This window comes from Sinocyclocheilus anshuiensis, unplaced genomic scaffold (assembly GCF_001515605.1).
Source record: "Sinocyclocheilus anshuiensis isolate Anshui unplaced genomic scaffold, SAMN03320099.WGS_v1.1 scaffold1365, whole genome shotgun sequence".
In the NCBI taxonomy this organism is placed as follows: domain Eukaryota; kingdom Metazoa; phylum Chordata; class Actinopteri; order Cypriniformes; family Cyprinidae; genus Sinocyclocheilus; species Sinocyclocheilus anshuiensis.
This window is the reverse complement of record NW_015551032.1, coordinates 2,131,201-2,142,412: the sequence shown is the minus strand read 5'-3', so window position 1 is coordinate 2,142,412 and position 11,212 is coordinate 2,131,201. Positions and strand designations below refer to the sequence as shown.

General features: G+C 36.4%; 1 protein-coding gene across 1 annotated transcript in view; it reads left to right on the top strand.

The window, feature by feature from the left end:
• The window catches only part of LOC107661238 (Golgi phosphoprotein 3), a 15,949-nt gene extending 10,139 nt beyond the window's left edge, over window positions 1-5,810 (top strand). The window contains exon 4 of the mRNA XM_016450739.1: window positions 4,744-5,810. Coding sequence (XP_016306225.1) covers window positions 4,744-5,168 — 425 coding nt within the window. The 3' untranslated portion in view covers window positions 5,169-5,810. The remainder of the gene's footprint in view (window positions 1-4,743) is intronic.
• The last annotated feature ends 5,402 nt before the right edge of the window (window positions 5,811-11,212 follow it).

Genomic DNA, 11,212 nt, shown 5'->3' with positions numbered 1-11,212 from the left:
GCTGCGCTAAACCACGTTCATATTCGCGCGATTTTTTGCGCTGCTCATCAGTGAACAACGGCTCTGTGTAGTTAATGCTGCTCAATGTGAAAGCACGCAGGTGATGGAGATTTACCGCTGATTACAGACCGGCTTTACTGATAAGATGCGCGTTAAATATCGCATGCGATTAATCGTGCAGCCCTAGTTCCCACTTTAAGTGAACCTTAGTTCCCAGGACATCTACAAGATGGATTAAAATGCTAATGCTGTAAAATGAGGGGAGACATAAATACATAACAGTATGACTGAAATGTTAAGGGCCTGGCTTCAGGGCTTTGACTAATTCAGGATTAGGCCATAGTTCAATTAGGACATTTAAGTATTTTTTATAAACATTAAAAAACATTACTGGTGTGCATCTTGAGACAAAACAAGAGCACTGACACATTTTATGATCAATCAGTGCAAGCTTCTTTCAGTTGAAACAGCTCAGACTTACATTTTAGTCTTGGACTAGGCTTAAGCCTTGTATGTGAAACCAGGGGAAGGTGTTTAAAAAAGAAAGAAAGAAAGAAAACATGTTTATTCTGTGGCACTTAAACAATTATTGTTTCTTATAGGAGCCAATGGTTTCTTAAGTGATTTTTTTATTTTTATTTTTATTTTTTTTGTCTGGAGCCCTGATACCTTCTAAATGTACTGTGCCTGGTGCACATAAAACTGCTGGATCCAGACTCGCTTTGGTCTTAAAAAAGCGGATTTTCCTGTACCTACTGTGGCTATGAGCTCAGTTGGAAATGTCTCAGTATGGAGAGCCAAAGGGTCAAAGGATGAGATCAAAGCGTCTGCGAGAAGGAGCTGCCATCCTCATTTAGAGAGTGTATAAAAATGTGCTCAGAATTAGATCAGAGCCATAAATTACTGCAGGATGATGACTAGCAAATGCACTACCACAGCCTGCTTTGATCCTGAGATGTCTGTGCTTCTCTGCTTTAGCACAGGAGCTGACCAACAGAGCTGGTGGTACTCGCTCAAGGGACTCTAGCTTGACTTTTGCATTCAAACTGAATGTCAGCAACTTGTGTAAGACTGCAAGCTGCTAAAATCTCGAAGAAAGCCTATAAAAACTATTAATGATGTAATAATCCTGTAGGAGCAGATATCAATAAATGGGATTTCTTTTTAAATTTATGAGTATTGTTTGATATTGGATATTTATTTGTGCATAATCATTCATTCGTTTATTTATTTACATTTTACCTTTGCCGTCATCTAATTCTCAAAGCCATTAAAGTCATTAAAACCACTAATAATTTAATTATAAATGCAATCTTTAGCAAATCTCAAATTGAATGTCAATGCTGTACATTATACTGTTGTTATGCTTAAATTCACTTCCAAAAAATGATTTTTTTTCTTGTCATTTTATTTTTCATTTATTTTATTTTTAATATATTTTATTTTTTAATTTTTTCATTATTCATTTTTAATTAGGCATAGTAATGTAGAATTATTATATTGGCCAATTATCAGTTATTTGCCATAATTTAAATCTGCCAGCCTAATGATATCAACTAGACATTTAGTAATGGTGCAACCCATAATTTATTATTATAATTATTTTATGTATTTAGTTTTATCCATTTATAATAAATGTACGTTTATTATAGATTCGTCACAGCTGTCTAGCCATCACACAGAATAGAAAAAGCAATTTTCAAAAACAGTGTGGCCCATTCAAGGAATGCACTCATGTCTTTCTTCTGACCTCACGTTGTGCTGCTGATGTCTGAACAGTGATGAAATCTTCCTTATTTACATTTCTGATTTAATAAATTCCTCATTTAAATGTTGACAACAACTGTATAAGATACAGTACATTGTCACAAATATACAACCCTTATGGGAGTTGTGCATCCTATGCCCGACCTTTTAACAGCTGTTATTGTGATACCAAAATTGCCAATTATTATTATTATTTTTTAAGCAAAATTATTTATTATTCATTTGCTCTATAACAAGCTAACTGGCCTTAAACAAAAATGTCTGTAGTCATTTGAAATTAGAGGCAACCACTGCATTTTAATCACAATCCAAAATATGCTACATACATGTTGCATGAGCAGTAGTTTTTGATTTGAATTAGATAGTACAATTTCATGATTTAAAGCAAAAACAGAACAGTCTGACATTATCTTCGTGAAATTATGCTACATAAAACTAGGGTTGCAAAGGGGAGGAAAATTTCCGGAAAATGTCTGGAAACTTTCCAAAAATCCCCGGAATATTCCAAAAAAAATCCTGGAAAGTTTCCAAAATTTCTGGAATATTTCCGAAATTTACTGGAAATTTTCCACCTTTTTGCAACCCTAATAAAAACATATCTACATGAAACAGAAACAGCAAACAGGCTGAATGAGACGCACATTCGCTCTCTAACAGCAAGTGGCGCTTATGGAACAGCAGCGATACAGCGTTTCCTTGGTTACTGCTGTAAACAAAGAAGCTATATACTACTTTATATGGAGGTAAGAGGAGAAGAAAATGCCATTGGCATTGAAATTTTTCTGAAGACAGTCAGTTCCCTTCAGATACATTCATATAACCCCTCACCCCCAATTCAATATTAATATTTTCTTCCTATATTTCGAGCATCGTGAACCGTGAGCTTGCTGTGCCTGCTGCAGTATTTTCTCCTCTTTGCATCCTTCTTCAGCGTGTCTGGCCTCTGTTAACGTCCTGTTTGTAGACTCAGGCATGATGTATCTTTAGTAGCTCCCGAAAATAATAGAAAACTAAGTACAAAAAATACTGTACAAAGACAAATACAATGTATTTTTTGTACTTATTTTTTCTTTTGTTTTCAGGAGCTACTGGGACAGTGATAAAGATCTACCAGTCGATTGCGATCGACGGGTTGGCGACCACCGGTCTACGGTCACAAATGGAGTATTTCAGTGGTCATATTGACTATGACAGATTAGTTAAATCTCTGTCCTTGTCAAACAAAGTGAACATAAGTATGTTTGGCACTGAAAGTGCTTGTCTTTTGCAGGCGAGACATGGAACCCCCTGAAGCTTCACTATCAGCTGCGTAACGTCCGAGAGCGCCTGGCGAAGAACCTTGTAGAGAAGGGCGTCCTCACCACCGAGAAACAAAACTTTCTTCTGTTCGACATGACTACACACCCACTTACCAATAATAATATTAAGCAGCGCCTTATTAAGAAGGTGCAGGAGGCCGTGCTGGACAAGTGGGTGAACGACCCTCACCGAATGGACAAACGTATTCTAGCCCTTATATTCCTCGCCCATTCCTCGGACGTACTAGAGAACGCGTTCGCCCCGCTGCTGGATGACCATACGTTTATTATAGATTCGTCACAGCTGTCTAGCCATCACACAGAATAGAAAAAGCAATTTTCAAAAACAGTGTGGCCCATTCAAGGAATGCACTCATGTCTTTCTTCTGACCTCACGTTGTGCTGCTGATGTCTGAACAGTGATGAAATCTTCCTTATTTACATTTCTGATTTAATAAATTCCTCATTTAAATGTTGACAACAACTGTATAAGATACAGTACATTGTCACAAATATACAACCCTTATGGGAGTTGTGCATCCTATGCCCGACCTTTTAACAGCTGTTATTGTGATACCAAAATTGCCAATTATTATTATTATTTTTTAAGCAAAATTATTTATTATTCATTTGCTCTATAACAAGCTAACTGGCCTTAAACAAAAATGTCTGTAGTCATTTGAAATTAGAGGCAACCACTGCATTTTAATCACAATCCAAAATATGCTACATACATGTTGCATGAGCAGTAGTTTTTGATTTGAATTAGATAGTACAATTTCATGATTTAAAGCAAAAACAGAACAGTCTGACATTATCTTCGTGAAATTATGCTACATAAAACTAGGGTTGCAAAGGGGAGGAAAATTTCCGGAAAATGTCTGGAAACTTTCCAAAAATCCCCGGAATATTCCAAAAAAAATCCTGGAAAGTTTCCAAAATTTCTGGAATATTTCCGAAATTTACTGGAAATTTTCCACCTTTTTGCAACCCTAATAAAAACATATCTACATGAAACAGAAACAGCAAACAGGCTGAATGAGACGCACATTCGCTCTCTAACAGCAAGTGGCGCTTATGGAACAGCAGCGATACAGCGTTTCCTTGGTTACTGCTGTAAACAAAGAAGCTATATACTACTTTATATGGAGGTAAGAGGAGAAGAAAATGCCATTGGCATTGAAATTTTTCTGAAGACAGTCAGTTCCCTTCAGATACATTCATATAACCCCTCACCCCCAATTCAATATTAATATTTTCTTCCTATATTTCGAGCATCGTGAACCGTGAGCTTGCTGTGCCTGCTGCAGTATTTTCTCCTCTTTGCATCCTTCTTCAGCGTGTCTGGCCTCTGTTAACGTCCTGTTTGTAGACTCAGGCATGATGTATCTTTAGTAGCTCCCGAAAATAATAGAAAACTAAGTACAAAAAATACTGTACAAAGACAAATACAATGTATTTTTTGTACTTATTTTTTCTTTTGTTTTCAGGAGCTACTGGGACAGTGATAAAGATCTACCAGTCGATTGCGATCGACGGGTTGGCGACCACCGGTCTACGGTCACAAATGGAGTATTTCAGTGGTCATATTGACTATGACAGATTAGTTAAATCTCTGTCCTTGTCAAACAAAGTGAACATAAGTATGTTTGGCACTGAAAGTGCTTGTCTTTTGCAGGCGAGACATGGAACCCCCTGAAGCTTCACTATCAGCTGCGTAACGTCCGAGAGCGCCTGGCGAAGAACCTTGTAGAGAAGGGCGTCCTCACCACCGAGAAACAAAACTTTCTTCTGTTCGACATGACTACACACCCACTTACCAATAATAATATTAAGCAGCGCCTTATTAAGAAGGTGCAGGAGGCCGTGCTGGACAAGTGGGTGAACGACCCTCACCGAATGGACAAACGTATTCTAGCCCTTATATTCCTCGCCCATTCCTCGGACGTACTAGAGAACGCGTTCGCCCCGCTGCTGGATGACCAGTATGATCTGGCCATGAAGAGAGTACGGCAGCTGCTGGACCTGGAGCCTGAGAGCGAGAGCATGAAGAACAACACCAATGAGCTGCTGTGGGCTGTGGTGGCTGCCTTCACCAAATGAAGCAGGTTCAGTTCTGATGGACGTGTGATCAAATGTAAAACTGTTGGACTGGTAAAATCAGCTTTGAGTTGGATTGACCTGGTATGTCAGAATGGAGTGTCAGTTTTCTTTCCTTGTAGATATTCCTTCCTCGCTACTCTCTGCAAGATCTATCATTGGGTGTCTCTTTTGTTTGGTAAGGGGACCAGTTTATTTTCTCCTTCTTGAATCGTTTGTTCAATTGAATGCAATTGGGTACCTTCTCAGCGTAGACTGTTGGAACATTTACCATTCGCGTCAAAGTCGCACCAAATGGCTTGTTTTTTATTCCTTTCTTGTCTGGACATCTGTGTTGGGCTCCTAACAGATTTGTCAATCGGAAAATTAAGTAAGGATTTTTCCATTTTGTTATCAGTTTCATGCATTTAATTGGACTCAACAGATGCTCAAGAAAATAAAGTACACTGCAGTGTGTCATAATTTTTCATTCAATTTGTTTTCATACTAATAATAGAGCCTAAAAATAAACCAAAAAGGTTATCAAGGGCAAAATCCTGTAATGATAACAGATTAAACCTTATTTTAATTGCTAGTTTAAATGCAAATTTAGGGAAGGCTGTTAGAGGACCTGTTCAGTATTTACTAGGTGTATTATGAGCATTTTTTTAAAATTACTACCATTCCCTCCAATTCCCTTGATGCTCTACGTTCTGTCTATAAACACCCCACAACTTCGAACTCTACCTCTTCACACATTTCTTGTCGTGATTTCTCATGAGCATTCTGTTATGTTACTTAGAGATTGATTTAAAATGTACTTTTATGTGCCTGAGATTGGTTACAAGATGCGTAGCTCTCAAGGTGCAGTATGTACTGTAGCTCTTTGTGACGTGGCATTAATTGAGCTAGATTCAGAAATTGGTTGTAACTCAGTTCCTCGGAGGCCTCATACCCTTTGCATATACTGTACCTACCATAAACTAAATTTGAGGACCACAAGAGTTTAATTCTAAGAAATCTATGTCCTCCCTGAAAATAAGCATACATTTAACATACAGCTTCATTTTCTTTAGATATTATGCCACTGATATATAGAAGTCTGCGCAAGTCCTCAAGGTTTTAAGGGATGTTTTATGGTGGAATCTTGAATAAGATTTTCATTTCATGTACTCTCACCTTTAAATGGGATTTAAAAGAAATCATAACCTTCAAAAATGTGACTTTTATATGTAAGAGCAGATTCCATTTTCTCGAGTCAGTATATTTTTGATAATATTTTATTATCATTAGCTGATTGGCGGTAGTATGGTAGGATGGATTGGCATTCTGTCACAATCTAGTTTAATCTGTATATAGTTTCTTGTGTATTCATGCTGCATACCATATGAGCAAACAATCATTTTGCCTGGCATATTAACACTAGCACAAGCATGACTTAATTTTGTTTTTTACACTATGAAGTTGTGTCGAGAGAGCCTTTATTCAGTCGTCATATTTCAATGTTTGTGTATTGGCATTCTGTTGATTTTTATTAAGTTTTATATCAATAATTTAAAAATCAACATGCTTTTGTTTTGTTCTGTTTCTTTCACAATGATGGCAAATGCTTGCTTCACAATAGTTAACTGTATGTAGCGATGGACTGGGAAATCCACCAGTTGTTTGGCAGTGTCAATTTAAGACATGGGGGATTTTTTAAGTGTCTGAGAGTGAAAGAAAATTAAAATCATGTGTGTAGCTTTAGGACTCACAATAAAGGGACCCCAATGTATATACTTTCTTATTACTATGAAATAAACTATGGTCTTGAAAGTGCCTCAAACATCATCTGTTATTTATTTTGTGAAAAAGCAAGTGCTGCTTTTGATGCATCAAAGTCAGACAAATGTCTAAACTGAATGCATCTTTCCCACAAATGCATTTACATATACTGTAAGTTAGATTTTTGTACTAAACAATAATTTGTGTTTTTAGAATGTATTGTAAATGATTTTTTTGTAGTCTGACAGATATATACAGTGGGTACGGAAAGTATTCAGTCCTTAACTTAAATGATTTTAGCAAACGGCTGCAATATAACAAAGAGTGAAAAATTTAAGGGGGTCTGAATACTTTCCGTACCCACTGTACTACTGTTCAAAAGTTTGGAGTTGGTAAATTTATAAATGTGTATGAAAGAAGTCTCATATTCTCACTAAGGCTGCATTTATTTGATAAAAAATACAGTAAAAACAACATTGTGAAAAAAATACAATTTAAAATAACTTCTATTATAAAATGTACTCCTGTTATGGCAAAGTCTTCAGCGTCACATGATCCTTCAGAAATCATTCTAATATGCTGATTTGGTGCATCTAATATGCTGATGCATCCTTGCTGAATAAAAAGTATTAATTTCTTAAAAAAAAGAAAGAAGAAGAGGTCTTATTCAATCCCAAACATGTGAATGGTGGTATAGACGATGTGAATGCAGCTCATCTTCATCCAGCATGTCGGACTTGGCCTCGCCGTAGTGTGCATTTTCCGAAGTACAGAGGTGTTTACTCCTAAAGTTAAGCATTTGGAGTTTATACCACTGAGTCATTTTGAAATCCCAGACTAGCAAACTTATTCAACCACTAATGAGCATTTCAGCTATTTAACTGACGGTATGTTGGCTTCTAGATTGCTGACTATCCAGTTGTATGTATAAATCATTGCTATAATTCTAGAAGAAAAACCCCAGAGCCGAAACGCTCATTGAGAATGAGTTTGTGTTTACCCTGTTGATAGTAAACAGTTTTATTCCACATTAGTTAGTGAAGAGGGTTTCTCTTACGTCAGGGTTCTTGTATTTACACGCTCTTGCTTTTTTTGGTCATTTTTCAGTCAGTCTTTGAGTGGTACTTCTCCCATAGCAGTGGATGTGTATAGTGTTGAGTCTCTGGTCTATTCTTCTGCCTGGCCTGGTGTGCTGTCTGGTTTCTGCAGACGTTTGGCCAGCTGTGGTAGAAGGTTGTATCGTGTCTGCCTGCAGAATAGCCTCAATGCATTAATATTTCGGGTGAGCTCATCTCTTAACGCTGAAAGAAAATACTCAACCCAAGGGTCAGAAGCGAGCATAAGACCTTCATCCTTCAGTACATGGTTGAAACATGTTGTTCTGGCATTGTCAATGATGACTCATAGTTATGTAAAATTCTGTCTTTTCCTTAAAGGGAAAGTGTTTGACGTGCATATTCGTGCATTGCCGGGAAATGTTGAGGCTTGGAAGCGCGTGATTATGTTGACTTATCCAGCGTCTTTGCTGATTTAAAACACAGTCCACCCTGTTAGCTGACAAGATTCTACTTGGTGACTTTCTCAGAATATTAACTCGTAACTTCATGAAAATGTGGTCAATATGATTTATAGATTAGCAAGAACTGCTTATAATCAAGTCAGCCGCAAATGTGATATAGCTCCTGTTTGAATCACAGATAAGAATCTAGGCAATGTTGTGAAATATGTGTTGTGAGGATTAGATACACAGTAATCTCTTATCTGCTGTAACCTACCAACACCAGAAACATTTATAAATCATTTATATATTTTTGCAAAGCTCTTATGAAGACATTACAGTCTTGTCTTCAACTGCTTGATTGCACAATAAATATCAATGTTAGTTTCATAACTAACAACAGATCAGAATATACTTTATAGCCCCCTTTATAGAAATTTGATTTAAAACGGCATGTTGTCATTAAGCCACTGAAGATTAATATTTTACAATCATTCATGCAATCAATCAATCAATTAATCAATCAATAAATGCATTTTTACCTCTGAAACGTATTAGTGATTGATTTAAAAAAAAAAAAAGATAAAATATCAAGTGACAAAATTATAGTTAAAATGGTATGTCGCTACAAAGACACTGAACATGAGTATTTATGATCATTCATGGCATAAATAAAGTAATTAATTAATTTTACCACTGAAACATAATGGTGAAACTCAATTTTGTTAAAAAAAAAAAAGTTTAAAAATATCAAAGTTAAAAAATGTGATGGTGATGATTATTTTGTACAAACGTTATAACATTTTCTAAAAGTTGAATAGAAAAATAGAAAAAGTAGACTAGCAAAAACTTTGTGCAGTTTGCTAGAAAGCAAGTGACAAAATAAAAAAAAAGTTTAGAAAGAAAATTCTGATCAATAGACTAAAGATGTTTACCACAAACCAGAGACACAAACACCCTGGTAAAACCATACATCCCTATAATCAGACTTGGTGGCAGCAGCATACTCTGGATTTGATTGAATATTCATGTTCCAGCAGGACGATAAAAAGCACACACACACACACACACACACACACACACACACACAAGAGTATGATGGAATGTTTATAAGCTTATAATTCTGGAATGGTTCATTCTGAGCTGAGACATTAATCCAATTGAATATTTTTGGTATGACCTGAACATTGCTGCAAGCCAACACTTTCTAATTTGGCAGAGATGGAGTGAATTTGTGCCGAAGAATTGAAATGTGGAAAGTTCATGCAGACATAACCAAGAGGACTCATACTGTAGTTGCAACTCGAGGAGTAGGTACACAGCATGTATTCATTGGGGGTGATTGCTTTGTGTTGAATTCATTGTTATTTCAATATGCTAAAATCTGGAATTAACAAAATGCAGAAATAAAATCAAGGGGAGAGGGGTGAGTACTTCTGACAAGGTGTTCTGTTCAGTTTTCTATTGCTTTAATATCTATTCCATTTCAATAATTTTCCTTTATGATTACATTTATTACAAAAATGCCAAAATTTCTCTCCTCGACTTGGCAGGACCAGTGGTCAATCTGTGGGTGCCCAGCAGTCTGAAAGTGCAACATTTTCTTCATAGTTCTTTTCACTTCCCTTGAAATAATAAATGACCTAAAGGCACATAAGCGCCTCCCAAATCAAAACCACCTGGGCCCAAGAATGCCTGTGTACCTCGTTGTTTCTATGGACTCCTGGAGTTGAAGAGTACAATACTTCATCTGCAGAACAGCCTTCAGAATATTACATATGTAGAAAAAGCCAAGGTTTAAACACCAACAATTTCATGTCTTGATTGTCCATCTCCAATCAGTGGTATACAGAAAAGTGAAAAATGAGGGTAAATAAATATTGACAAATATTATATGGTGATATGAAACAACTGTAATCAAGTAAAATTAAAGCTAACAAATCAACAGCCCCTGTGTTAATCATAACATTTCTAATCAGCATTTCAATCATAAACAGAGATGTTCACATGCAATTGTGTTTGAGAGCAAACGAAAATATCACAGCAGTTTTTGTTCTGAGGCATTTTTCATGTTCCTGTTTGATACAAACAGTCGTGAAAGTTCCTCCCAGCCCTGAAAAAGAATTCACATCATACATTTTATGTACAGTTCCTCACAAGTTCCTAACAAGGTATTTTGTTTATTTAAGCTTCTAGGCATGAGATACTGTTTGTGAGTATACTGAATGAGACTAAAGGCAGGGCAAGTCTGGTCCAAAAAGGTTTTTATGATCTGATTTGCCATGCCCAGACAAAACTCAGCTGGGGATTCCCAGAGGTTATGCTTCATACTTTTAATTGTAGAATATAGTGACAGAAATGTACTTATATTTACTTATACAAGTGTTGTTATATAAGTACTTGAATTTAATGAACTGGATCAATTAATTGGTAAACATGAATCTCTATCGCTAATTTTTGCTGTTAATGATGAAACCAGAATATAACAGATGAACATCACAACAGAATATAGTGAAATATATCAACTGTTCAAAAGTCATTACCCCTTAACATTACACAGTCCAGACATTCAATGTAAAAAAAAAGAGGCACATCTGTCTCTATGGGCCCTCAGTTTGAATACAAAATTATATTTCCACTTGAAATAATTTTAAAGGTTAAAACTGCCAAATATGGCTCTAGAAGATCAATTTACCACAAGGCATTTAACAACTGCTCTGTGTTTATCAGATCCAGCAGCAGCTAATTAAACAGCAGCAGCAGCGGTGTTGCTCCGCCCACTCTCTGCGTCATTCCTCACAGCGAA